We start from the raw sequence: 14,244 nt of genomic DNA, 5'->3' as shown, positions 1-14,244 counted from the left end.
AGGTTCATATTCATATTTTGACACATAATACCTGTGTGATCTCAGGCAAGTTACTTTCTCCCTAGATCTCCCTTTCCATGGGATTTGAAGTCAAGAAGCCTGGGTTCAGATCTTGGCTCCATTCCTTGGTTCATTTACCAGCCCCATATCTCAGATTTTCTCTTAGTACAGTAAGTCAAACTAGAAAGTACGGATCTGCATCATAGAGTTGTGAGGACTGGACGAGGATATGTGAGGAGCATTTGGGTTGGTGCCCTGAACGTGGAAAGGTATGAGGTAGATGTTGCCTTTCTTGAACACATACCGCTGTATTTTTACTAACACTTAGATTTTTCTTACTCAATGCCTGGCACTGTTCTAAGTGTTTGGATGTAATATTTATGTAATTGATAGCTGTTTTAAAGATTAAATGATACGCATAAAATGACTTTTAAAAATCGGAATGCTTACTACACACACACACTCACTCATATTCACACACTTACTGATAAACAGAAAAGAAAAAGAGAGATGGCAATCAGATTCCCCCGAAGTTTTTTCCTTACCTGAACACCAGTATCAACTAACATTTTACCTAATAGCTTGTGATGTATTCAAATACTACGACAAGTCTAACAGTCAGAGTAGTCAGACGTTTTTCAGCCCCATCCTTCTTTAGAAACTATTAAACCGCCTCAGACCTTGCTCTGTAATTTTTCATGTCTCATAGTATTAATAACGTGTGCAAAATGGATGGTACTCACAGTGAGGGTAGAAAATGCAAACATTAACTGTTCTGTTATTTTCACTCAAGTATGTCCTGATTTATGAGCTCCCTTCACTCCGTCTTGGTATAGTTTTTCATTGTTCATTAATATTCGGCTCTCAAGCATTAGTATTAATCACATCTGGTGAGATATTTAGCACAGTTCTCTTGCCATGGTGTATTTTGTTCAGACAGTAGCAGATGAATTAGGCAGGCAATCTCAGATGGTTCTTTCTAATTATGTTGTTCCACTTTTGCACTTTTCACCCTATTTGCATGACAAGACTTTCTTATCTAAATTACCTGGTCTTAGGATATGAGACCTTTAGAACATCATTCCCTATGGACTGAGAAGCCTTGTCTACATGCAATCATATATTTATTGAGCACTTATTATACACTAGTATAAAAACTGGTATTCAGTACTTTTTATGTGCCAGTCATGCACTAGTCGCTGGTGACACAGCAGTGAATAAAACAGTCAAAAAATCTCATCTTTATTGAGATAGGTCAAAATACAGCAGTGTTTTGAAACTCCTAGAGCAAATGACCCTTTACCTTTTGAATCACATTATCCAGTATGTTCGCTGAGCAAGAAGCATTTCTGAATGCTGTTAACTCTTTAAGAAATGAAGTCAAAAGTTGCCAACTGTGAAGTGAGTCTCCTTTCCTGAAAGAGGAAACCGTTTCCAAAGGTGTCAAGGCACCATGTCTGCCCATGATTTTTCTCTGTGTAAGTGGATCCAGGGTTCAAAGAAGCACTGAAGGGACTTAGAGAATGTGCTCTAAAGTTGGGTACATATTCACAAATATGAAAACTCAAGTCTCTAATAGTACAGATTCAAGGCTGAAAAACCTACTGAAAATGAAAATGAAATCAAAAGTATGTCACCTATAAGTAAATATTATGTCGGTGTAGGGAGGAATTAGTAAGGGTGTGAGAGACCAAGGGATTTTACAGATTTTTCTCTGTAGTGACAACAGCTCTACTTCTTGAATCCCTTGCAGGGGAATCTGGCTGCAAAAAAGGAGAGGAGGGGTTAGTCTGTGATCATGGGACAGAACAAATTTTCTTGGGTTCTAAAAAGTTCTAACCTTTAATCTGGCCTTATTATTAACTTAGTTAGCTAATCTCAAATACTAATTAAATATCTTATCAAAAATCAAATGCCCATTGCCTCTTTCAGCTTTTTAAGGAATTCATATTGCTACTTTCTATAGAAATGGAAATTCCCGGACTTTTCAGAAAGGTGTCTAGTTTAGACTCTGAATTACACTTTGAAACATTCATGAAGCTGAGCCCACAGACGCAGGACTTGGATTTCCAGTTACAAGAAAGCAAGGAAATAATGCTTGAGGGGGTTAAGCAAACAAACAAAGGGCTGAGTCTATGTTTCTCTAAGTTCCTAAGGATTTTCTAAGAGCAAAAGACACCCTTCCACTGGAAATGGGCACCACAGTGGTTACAGTGGCTGAGAGAGACGCAGTGTTTTCCCTCCCCTAGCCAAAACCAGACAAAACATAAACAATCAATGCTGATGAGAAACAAAAATGAACCCTTGAGGGCTGGCCCTGCCTGCCGCTGAGTCTGCCTTCACCACAGAGACCAGTGGTCATGCCGTTGTTCCCAGGGACGATTTGCATAATGTCCATGTATTTATCTGGGGGTTGGCCAGACGTCCTCCATCTCTACCAGTAGCTATGGAAATTGCTCCAATTAAGGAAAATGTCATCTGTTTGAAACAGCAGGACATCAGCTACAGGCGGATGACTCCAGATGCCCCTAGCAGATGTTGCATCCTTCAAGCGTGGGCGGGCTGCTGGGTGGAACACCTTCAAAGAAAGATGGAAGTGGGGGTTCCTGCTCTGGACTCTTAACTGACCGTGGTTCTTTAAGTAGGCTAAGAAATCAGAACAAGCACAATAAAGGGTAAAAGGGGAAAGAAATGTAATTTTGTTGGAATGTTTTTATCAAACTGTTAGAGAAAATAAATTGTGGGTGTTACCTTTCACTGAGAAGCACATACTGTTTTCTGACTGATTTTAGAAGTGTCTTCAAATAAATAAACACATCTGTTTGCTTTCCTCCAAACACCATTAGGGTAAGAAATGCTGATACATAAAGGAACAAGAGAGCAACGGGTCACACTTTATTGGTTGTACAGTACCAAAGCCAAAGCTAATTTAAAAGTCCTTAAAATTTTACACACACACACACACACACACACACACACACACACCTATGCCCCACACAATTCATGTGTCTATGAAGAATTTTCCAAACACGTGGAGACCATAACCCCATTTCCCTTGCCTTAATAATGAGGAGACTTATTTATTCCACTAAACCAATATTTTTGTTACTTTTTTGTCCTGTGTCCTAATTTTTATTACCTTTAAAAAAAAAAGGAAGAAGAAGGAAGAGAGAGGGTTCCATGGGATAAAATCCTTTTATGGTGGGTCCTATGTTTTGCTACAGTACTTGACTGGGACTTTCATCAGCTCAGCCAGTCTCAGCACCCTCATTGCCAATGTCTAAAGTACACATGAAAGAAATTAAAATTCTGTGGAGATTATGTAGTTTAGAACTGGTTCCTTCCCTTTAAAACTGGACAAGTTCTAGTGCAGAAAAAAAGGGGAAACTTTTAAATGACTACACAGACAGTGATGGAAATAAAAGGGGATTCTCCTATAAATCCAAAATTGCAGGTAGAATTTGATTATTTCCAGCTTTGGAATACATGTTTTGGACTTGTGCTTGAAATATACATATAGGACCTGGGAAACGGCCCCACCAACGAGTGACATTTTCTTTTGGGGCCTGCTGGCCTAACCTTTCCTGCAAGGTAAATGCGTGCAAGTTTACATAAAGAAAATGATTACACCCATTAGAACTTAAATGGGACCATCATAGAGGTAATCCGATAAACAGTTAAGACAGTCTCTTCGGTGTTGTATGGAATTGACATCTAATATTTGCTTCCAATTTTAGTTTTGCAGAATCCTGCTATAGGAAAAATGGAGCTGTTCGGTGCATTTGTAAAGAAAATTATGCTGGACCTAACTGTGAAAGGTAAGCCAATAAAATTCTCTATTTTCCGTGTAGGTCAAAGGAAGCTTTCTGTTTCTCACACTCAACAGCTCTGCCATACTCCCATTTGGCTGGTCCTGAAGGAGATGCTTAAGTGTGGTTGAGGGACGCATTTCAAAACCCCTTAGGGAAGCTTCTCCCAAATCCCATCCCCCAGATACAGCAAATAACAATATGCTTCCTAGAGCTTCAGGCCAGGGCCACATCTCAGCATAAGCACACAGGGAAAAAGGAAATTGAGGACATGTGTTTTGAAAAGACTCTCTAGATGATTTTGGTAGTACTCTTTTCTCTCTCCATCATTGAGGAATACTACTAAAATGAGTGTTCCTCAAAAAAGAGTGAGGTTTCCTCAGTAAATAAAATGTGAATTACCTTTTGTCAATAGAGCAATAAATTAGAAAAAAAAACCCACAAAGCTATTATTTTGCCCATTCTTTATACCAGCTTTATACCATACTAAAAAGTAAACAAATTCCACAGGAGTTTGGGTTTTCTGGATCCCTGGCTGGTATTTACATATGACATTCTTTTCTTTTTTCTTTTTTTTTTTTTTTTTTTTTGATTATATTTTAAGTTCTGCGATACATGTGCAGAACGTGCCGGTTTGTTACATAGGTATACATGTTCTGTGGTGTTTTGCTGCACCCATCAACCTGTCATCCACATTAGGTATTTCTCCTAATGCTATCCCTCCCCTTGCCCCCTAACCCCTGACAGGCCCTGGTGTGTGATGTTCCCTTCCGAAGAACATGTGGTGTTTGGTTTTCTGTTCCTGTGTTAGTTTGTTGAGAATGATGGTTTCCAGCTTCATCCACGTCCCTGCAGGACACAAACTCATCCTTTTTTATGACTGCATAATATTCCATGGTGTATATGTGCCACATGTTCTTTATCCAGTCTATCATTGATGGGCATTTGGGTTGGTTCCAAGTCTTTGCTATTGTGAATAGTGCTGCAATAAACATGTGTGTGCATGTGTCTTTATAGTAGAATGATTTATAATCCTTTGGGTATATGCCCAGTAATGGGATTGCTGGGTCAAATGGTAATTCCAGTTCTAGATCGTTGAGGAATGGCCACACTGTCTTCCCAATGGTTGAACTAATTTACACTTCCACCAACAGTGCAAAAGCGTTCCTATTTCTCCACATCCTCTCCAGCACCTGTTGTTACCTGACTTTTTAATGATCGCCATTCTAACTGGCGTGAGATGGTATCTCATTGTGGTTTTGATTTGCATTTCTCTAATGACCAGTGATGATGAGGTTTTTTTCATATGTTTGTTGGCCGCATAAATGTCTTCTTTTGAAAAGCACATGACACTGTTTTCTAAACTGCTCTGGGCTTTGTTCATGTAAGAAAGGCCTTCTCCGCAGAGCTCGAGAGGCTTTCCACTGAATGACTCCTGGTAAGATATTTCCCATTCCCTCCACCTGCCAGCTGCTCACAGTGTTGTAAGATAAAATTACTTTTGCTAAAAGAGTCTCTCAGACAGGTTTTCTTGTTTTTAACAGAAATGCCATTAGCATTGGCCTCACCATTGTGTTTAGGCAGCTAAATGATGTGTAGTGCCCTAGAGACAGGGAAGGAAGAGGCAAGCAGAACTAGTCAAGCACCCAGTCCCTCATTTGCAGGCCCTCAACAGCACAGACAGGCTCACAAACTCAACCTGGGGCTCAAAATGTAAACTTTAAATTATAAACAATCTCACTTCCAAAGAAAACACCCTCTATCTCTCAAAAAGTGGGTCTGAAACTCAAAAAAAAAAAAAAAAAAAAAAAAAAAAGGCCACAGTATCTGTGATACAGAGAAAAATCTTTGCACTTGGAAGGTATTATTATTATGATTATTAAATGTGCAAACTGTGGATAATTATTTCACTAAAGGGTTGTGGACTTTTTAAAATGTATTTATTTATTGCCATAAGAGGGAAAGTGAGCTTAGGGCCCACATAAATTTCATCTCTTAGGAGGGACTGACAGAGATGATCAATTACATTGGGTTGATTAATATTTGTGACACACTTATCCTATATTTCCTTACTTGGGGACACAGGAATAGGAGGCACCTGATCTACTTATTTTCTGGCTCACAGGAGGTCTGCGGCAGTTGTTAATCAGCCAGGATGGAGCTTTTTCTCCTCAGTATCCGAGGTTAAATTCAGTTTAGTTTGATAATGACTAAGCAGTATTGCTAATGGGTGTTCGATGGCCCCCATGGGGAGAGTTAATGGCCTTAGATAGAGCCCTGCTGACCAGATGCAAAGCTCCCAGAAGTGAAATCACCTGGACCCTAAGGGCACAGTCCTGTAAAATCACACAGGGGTGCAGAGAAGGGTTCTGTCATCCCAAACCCTCAACAGGACAGCATGCCCACCTCTGACAAGAAATTACAGATAATAAATGCCTCAGCCCACATAGGAGGCTCATGAGCTCTGCCATTACCCAGTAAGACTGGGTCAGATCTGCGACTGGAGTGGTAGGCTCCAGACAAGAGCAATAGTCTGGGAAGTGAAAGTAGAGTATTGAAAAGAAGAGATTTGTGTATCAGCCTGGCTAGTGTGAGTCTCAGTTCCACCACTTTGTGACCTACCCGGGCAAGTTCTTTGACCTCTCCAAGTGCCAATTTCCACTTGTACGGAACGGAGAAAATAAAGTTACCCATCTCGTAAAACTGTTATGAGATAATAACGTAAAGTTTTTAATATGGGACCTGGCACTGAATAAATGCTCAGTAAGAATTAGCAGGTGACAGTATGAGTCATGGTGGTCATTGTCCAACTTCTGCCACTGCCGAATGTGTTCCTGGGACACGTTGGCTCATTTCCCTGAGTCCCAGTTTCTTAGCTAGAAATTATGGTTCTGAGCTAAATAGTGCCACTGATTAATGGTCACTTATGTCCTTATTGCATTACATTCTTCATCTGTCATCTTCACAGCCACCTTAGAAAAGGTTGTATTTTGTCATCTTGCAGATGAGGACACTGAGCCAGAAAGGCTTCATCTTCCAAATGGTGGTGGCCTTTGCTGCTTTTTATTTGTGTTTGACCCTGGGAATAAGAGGAGGATTTCTGCTTGAACAGCCAAGCTCTTAAGTTGCCTGAGTTAACCTTTGCCTAATCTGTGTTTTCAATGTATTTGTGAATTTGAACCTCTCCAAAAGAGCTTTTCTAAATATGCAGCTGATTTGTATGGATATCTGTTTTAAACACAGGTAATAATTAGTCCAAACCAAGAACATACTAGTTCTTTTTGCACTTTAGAGATCGTTGAGTCTGTCTCCGGGAAAACTTTGGATTCCTGAGCCCTCCCCAACTGCCCTTCACCACCCACTGAAAAAGAATATCCAGGGCGCAGGCCCAGGACCTGTATTTTGACTTCCCATTGGATTCTCATGCACCAGGACTCTTACTGCTTTGTGAACTACTGCTCTACCTTGACCTTCAATACCACACTCTCATACTAGGGACGTATTTCTCAAACCGTGACTTAAGAATGTTGGTTGTCCTCGGAAATGAAGGTTTGTGAGTTCTCGGTGAATATTTTCCCAATTTTATGTTTAATTTTAACAATAACTTTAAGGAAAACATTCATTGAAACACGTTCTGGACTTTCTGCTGTGTCATGTTATAAGAGAAGATCTCCCTCAGTGCTGGGAGAAAATAATAGAGGTGACAGTGTGTCAATGACACATTGCAGACAATTGGAAGTCAAGTGGCATGACATCAAGGCAAACCGTAAAACTAAAGATTCCAAAATGAAAATTGGTGAGACACATAAGTTGTCACATGGCACATGGCTGGATTTGCATGCTGAATGCAGGCAGTCTCTACCACATCATTTTGCAAGTGGACATTTGGTTACAAGACAACATCAATTATTGTATTGAATTAATGTGAATCTGAAACTGATTAGTTTCATAGTTTTATTTATGTTGCATTTGAAAATTTATTTTGGTTTTCAAGACATGTAAAAACCATAGACACAAGGAGTTTCTACCTAGCTTCATGTTTGAAATATTTAAAGATAATTCAAGCTAACACTGGAAGGGGTATTATATGAAAATGTTTTTCCTTTTAAAAGAATCCATGTTATGTGCAAATTTGCAAAACATTGGTCTAAAACATAAAGCATGTTTTACTTACTCTGCCTCTTACACTACTGGGTAAAAAACAGCTCAAGCACACCCACCTGCCTTAACAATTAGGTCCATGAGTGTTGGCCTGCTCTGGGCCCTACCTGTTTTTCCTCCTTAAAGACCTTCTCCCACCTCACACTTTAAACCCCCCATGTTGGACATGCTACTCCCCAAATCCACCAGATCAGCTGGCAAGCTTTCCACATTGTATTGTATTTAAACCATGATCATGATGATAAAAATAATAACATTTATTAGGTACTTACTGGGGGATGTGTCAGACACTGTTGCAAAAACTTTACAGACAATGATTTAAGCCCCAAAAGCCCCCAAAATCCTCTGGGATACCATTTTCATCCTTATTTACAGAGGAAGAAATGCGACATAATTTAAGTCACTTGCTCAAAATCACACAATGGCTTCTTTATCTGTCTGTGAAACCATGAGCTGCTTGACAGATGCAGTATCATATCCCTCCTCTGTCTATTCCTCCCCCAGCACAGTATCTGGCATGTTGAAGGCCTCAGTTGTTTTTATTTAAGTAAAAATGATTTTTTCTCAATAAGAAATAACAACAGCACTTTTCATGTTCCTTTAAAAAAGGTACTATGTAGTGACAAGAGTCAGTCATTCCTTGCCCTGTTTTACCCCCAACCTCCCACCCCATTTCAGGAAAATGGAAAGGGTGACCCAGAGTTGACTGAGTCTGGCTGAATAGAGATTGCACATGGAAGTTGTCTTCTGATACAAATAATTGTAAAATGCACAAGCCTTGTAGAGTTTTGCAATTCTCATTCTCATCCCAGTAGGAACAACTAAGAACATTTTGAAGATGAGGTGCTCCCTTGGGCAGCATATATACTAAAATTGGAATAACCCAGAGAAGATTAGCATGGCCTCTGTGCAAGGATGACGTGCAGAATCGTGAAGCAGCCCACATTTTTTATCCCACATGTTCTCCCACTTATGAGGGAGCTAAAAAAAATTAGCTCATAGAAGTAGAGAGAATAATTCTGATTATTAGAGGCTGAGAAAGGTGGCAGGTGGTAAGTGATGGGGGGAAGGCTAGGGAAATGCTGGTTAACAGACACAAACTTACAGCTAGAAATAAGTTGTAGCTTTCTACAGCATTCTAGGGTGAATATAGTTAATCATTTAGTTTCTGTTTTCCAAAAACTAGAAAAGAGGATTCTGAATGTTCACAATACACAGAAATGATAAATGTTCTAGGTGATGAGATATTAATTCCCTTGATTTGATCATTATACATTGTATACATGTATGGGAATATCACTCTGTATCCCATAAATGTGTATCATTACATGTCAACTAAAAAATAAAAGGAAAAAAAATCCTTGTTCAGGACTCACCAGCTTCACCTGCCCCCGGATATATAATATATAGTAGCGTGTGTAGTGTGTGTGTGTGTGTATACTTAGTTCATTTGAAAAGTAAGATGAGGAACCTGAGACTCTGAGCCAGAAATGACTTAATCTAACATCACACAATTGGGTTAGCAATAAATCCAAAACTAAAACCCAGGACCCTCAACGTTCAATACCATTTTCAGTCATATGATCTCAATACCTCAGTATGCACACTGCCTCCCATAGCAGCTTTAATAGTATACTTTCATGCGTCAAACTTGGTGGTGGAGTGAGAAACATGCTAAGACTACATGATAATTGATATGTGAGTCTTGTTGCTTAAGGATCAGGAGAAAAGAATGGGGCAAATTAAAGCAAATCCAAAGTGACTGAAACCCCTAACAGGAAAGGCAGTACACAGTATCATCAGAGATGAAGATGATAATCATGATGATTTCAATGATGGCCTTGATGATGGAAAAGAAGAATAAGGAAGAAGAACAAGAGAAAGCTAACATTTATTGAGGTTTACTGTGATGCGGGGATTTAGTCTAATCCTCTCTGAAGACATCAAGTTTTTCACACTCAAGCCCTGTTATTTGCATAGAGTTCTTATGATTCCGTACTCTCTAGCTTGCCCAACTCCTGAATTCTTGTCCTGTGACCCTGAATAGGTTACATACGTTTTCCTAGCCTTATCTCTCAGTCTTTCATAAAGAAGTGGAGAGCATTTACATGGCACCTACTTTGCAACAAGTGCTTTTCTTTTTTCTTTTTCATGTCATTTTGTTTAATCCCAATGACAGCTACAGAGTGACATCCCTCCCAGAAAGATTTCTGAACCACCTAGCCCAGGAGTTTGAGCACTCTTGATAAAGACTTTCAGTGCCAGTTTTAGAGCCCAGGGAGGAGGAGCAGAAGAGAAAGAGAAAGGGCGGGCGGAGTGGGAGAGCTTCAAACATTCCTGAAACAAAGTTTTTGGTCAAAATAATGTTTTTTTCTAAACAAAGTATCTTTTGGTTGTCCATTTTGCCCAAATAATATAATCACTAACCAAAATGGCAAAGTTTCATATGCCACAATCCTTTCATTTGAGCTATAAACTTATCAGTTCTATTTTCCCTGGATGGATCAAGTCATTAATAGACTAGAAATGAGATTATGGAAGAAAAAATAGGATCAGGCTACAGGGCACCAGGGCTCCAACGCTGACTCTAAACTCAAATACTGGTGCTTTTGTGTCTTTGTTGTTAGTTCTTTGAGGGCAGGCTTGGGCACTTTTATAATCATTAATTTATTAATTAGTTCATTCTTTAATGCTAGACTGCTGGAGTGGAAAGAACATTAAGCCTGGAGTCCCACAGAGGTTTGAGCTATGCAGCAATGAACAAGTCATTTAGCTTCTCTGCCTTCTAGCTTTCTTATCTATAAAAGTAGGGGTTTGTCAGGAACTATCATAAGTAAACTTTTGTATGCTCATTTTGTTAAATCCATAGGGTCCAGAGTTTTGACTACAACTTCAGAGTTATAGTCAAACTCTGAACCTACCACCAGAAGATGTTCTTGAGACTCAGAGTAACTCAAAATAGGTTTCCACTGTGATTGAGATTCCAACTTACAGAATAGAAAATTTGAGTTTTCTCTTGTAAAAGACCAGGGGACCTCCTATGGAAAGCACATGCAGTGGAATTAAATGGAAAGAAAGTTACCGGCATCTGACTTCTATGAGCTTGGGCAAGTCCCTTCCCTCCCAGACCTTAAGATTCCCAGCTACACATTGAGCTGGTAGATCTGAGTCTCATTTCAGTCAGCCCAAAAGCCTAATATTCTCTGTTTGGTGAATCGCAGCAAAGGCCAGAAATTCAATCCAGCCACACATTCCATAGAGGAATAATTTATGCTGGCTTAGGGACCTGCAGGTCTATAAATCTGAGGTGCAAAAACATGAGAAAGTGTGCATAACAACACTCATTGACTATTTCCTCTTGGGGTGTCTCTTTGTGGGTTGTGTAGAACTTACACTCATCCCCGTCTTTTTCATAGACATGAGTTCTAAGTTCATATTCTGTATCATTATGTTTGATTCATTTGCTATTCTTTCAGAGCATGGGCTATGTGTTTTTCTTCATCCTGTCTCCCTCTATGCCTTACATACAATGGACATGAATCGTCCTTGTGTTGGATGAATCCACTTATTCATTTACAGCAGCAGCAGTGTGGTCCAGGGTGGAACAAAAGAAAGAACTCCAGGGTCAGAAGGTTTGGACCTTGCACTGTGACTTTCCAACTATGTGACCCTGGAAAACTGAAGTAGCCTCCCAGAATGCCAGGCCTGTGTGGCCTCCCTCCCAGGGTGTCTGTGGTAACTAAATAAACTCACATAGATGAAGCTATGAGGTTCAATGCAGGTAAAGAGTTTAAAGACTGACCATATACTATCACTACAACTACACCAAGAAACTGAGACATGGGAACAGAGGCTGAAGGAACATACACAAAATGTTGACAGTGACTTTTTTAGGGTCCTGGGATTACAGATGTGATTTTTTTTAATCTGTTTTTCAAATGTTCTGAATCATAATTCCCTTACTTTAAAGGGAATCCTTTTTAAAAAAAAAAATGTAGTGTTTATTATTACTGGCCAGGGCTTGTTGATTTCCTTGGAAAGATCTCCCTTCCTTTCCACTCCCAAGGCCAACACCCTAGCCCAGGCCCTCTGCACCCCACCCCCTCCCTCTGCTCCAGCTTGTAGTCCATCCTGCCTGCTGAAGCCAGCACCAGCTTCCTTCACTACCACTTCCATCATGCTCAAAACCCTTTGCTGACTCTCCTTCTTTTTCTCTCTCATGCATCAGAACCAACTTCTCTACCTGACCTTCAATCCCATTATGATGTGACCACGTGTTCTTTCTGGCTACTCCCAAAGTGTCTGCAGCTCCAGTTGGCCCATCTTCCACACTAGTTTAGAGTCCATAGCAAAAGAGAGTGCACAATCAGCCAACAAGCATGTAGTTTGGCCTGTACAGTACTCTTAGAAAGTTTGAATCAACTTTTAAAAATTGCAATTTCACATAAACATTCAAATTTCCACTTTTTTCTCCAAAAATAAAATATGGCAACATAAGTCCTTCATCCTCTCAAGGCTCTAGGCTGGCAACAATCAACTGGAGCCTAGTAACAGCTGTTCCCTTAGATGGAGCCTACAGGCCCACCATTCACAGCAGGGCCTCTGCTGCCCTGCAGGGCACCTTTGGGGAAAGTAGGGAAAGGCAGTTCTTTCTCTGGGCAGAGACAGCCTCACCTAGAATGCATAGCTTGGCAAGCCAAGCAAAGGCTGGATGGATTTCAGTCTCCGTTCTCTGACTCAGCTGGGCGGTCTCATCAAAGACCCAGCCAGCATGACCATAGGCACTGGCTCTGCCCACACAATAAATGCAGGTAGGCACCTGGCCTCTGTAGGTGCACATATCTAAAACATCCATGGCAGTCTGGGCTCCAACTCCATTGATTTGTGGTACTCTCAGCTCTGCCATCTGCTTTGACTCCAGGCTGGCTTTGCTCAGTCACAAGTTGCTTCCGTGAGCTAAGAGTACTACTACCTGCTGCCTCTTCATTCACCTGAAGATGAAGAGAATGCCGCCCCATGACCCTCAAACGAGAGCCCAAGCTACACTCCTGAGTCAATCCCTTTCAGCCAGGAGAATACCAGGCACTGACTGGCTCAAGCTTATTTACTTAAACAATTCATTGTGACTAGACAGATCAAGGTTTCTCAGCAGAGGTGCTATTAACGTTGTGGCTAGGACATTTCCCAGCTGTACGCTACAGATACATCTCACTGCAGTACCTTTGGCGTATCTGGTCCCACCCATCATATATCATTTGTGTATAACAGTTCCCTGGCTGGATATACTAGTTCAATCCTATAGCTGGAAGTCTAGCTGAACTGAATGGCCTACAGATGAAGTGAACCAAATGATCTATAATAGTGGGGAGGGGTGGTTCCTTAAAAACAAAGTCTGGTCCTATGAAGAAGATGAGAGAGTGCAAATGGATTCTGGGAGGGCGATCAACACATACCCACTACATCTTTCTTCTTCGTAGGAAAGAAGATTAAAAGGAAGAAAAACTATGATGCTAAATGTTTAAATGTGTGATATTTCTCTTCAGATGTGCTCCTGGTTACTATGGAAACCCCTTACTCATTGGAAGCACCTGTAAGAAATGTGACTGCAGTGGAAATTCAGATCCCAACCTGATCTTTGAAGATTGTGATGAAGTCACTGGCCAGTGTAGGAACTGCTTACGCAACACCACCGGATTCAAGTGTGAACGCTGTGCTCCTGGCTACTATGGGGACGCCAGAATAGCCAAGAACTGTGCAGGTGCAGTATCATAAATATTAAGCCAGCTACCTGGCCAGCATGACCCTCTGCGAATACTGAATTTAGATGAAGAATTTCTCTTGGGGAAGTATTGTGAGTGCCGCCTTGTCACTTTCCCAGGGCAATATACATTCTCAGTAATATGCATCCCAAACCCGCCAGGAATAGAAATTTGTATCAAGACTACTAATATAACTTTGCTCATGGGTGGAATAAACTAGGAGACACTAACACAAATGAACTTTTGTCTTAGCATCTTATATCCTTCCAGTTTTAATCAAAGAAAGAAATCAGACTTCTATGGATTACCTGCCATTAACCAGGAGACTGAATGAAATCTTGCATGGTTCAGGCCAGGCATGGTGGCTCACTCCTGTAATCCCAGCACTTTGGGAGGCTGAGGCAGGTGGATCGCTTGAGGCCAGGAGTTCAAGACCAGCCTAGCCAATGTGGCAAAACCTTATCTCTACTAAAAACACAAAAATTAGCTAGGCGTGGTGGTGGGTGCCTATTGCC

General features: G+C 40.7%; 1 protein-coding gene and 1 non-coding gene across 6 annotated transcripts in view; both read left to right on the top strand.

The window, feature by feature from the left end:
• LAMA4 (laminin subunit alpha 4) overlaps positions 1 to 14,244 on the top strand; it is a 148,529-nt gene that overhangs the window by 49,038 nt on the left and 85,247 nt on the right. For all 5 annotated transcript variants that reach the window (XM_028847051.2, XM_077999296.1, XM_015137555.3 and 2 more), the window contains exons 5-6: positions 3,738 to 3,818; positions 13,514 to 13,728. In XM_028847051.2, coding sequence (XP_028702884.2) covers positions 3,738 to 3,818; positions 13,514 to 13,728 — 296 coding nt within the window. The remainder of the gene's footprint in view (positions 1 to 3,737; positions 3,819 to 13,513; positions 13,729 to 14,244) is intronic.
• Positions 8,814 to 8,920, top strand: LOC114677790 (U6 spliceosomal RNA). The gene has a single exon (XR_003729237.1). It is a non-coding gene; the product is annotated as a U6 spliceosomal RNA (small nuclear RNA).

The sequence above is a fragment of the Macaca mulatta genome, chromosome 4 (assembly GCF_049350105.2).
Source record: "Macaca mulatta isolate MMU2019108-1 chromosome 4, T2T-MMU8v2.0, whole genome shotgun sequence".
Classification (NCBI taxonomy): domain Eukaryota; kingdom Metazoa; phylum Chordata; class Mammalia; order Primates; family Cercopithecidae; genus Macaca; species Macaca mulatta.
The sequence above is the reverse complement of the archived record's forward strand: the minus strand, read 5'-3'. Positions and strand labels throughout refer to the sequence as shown.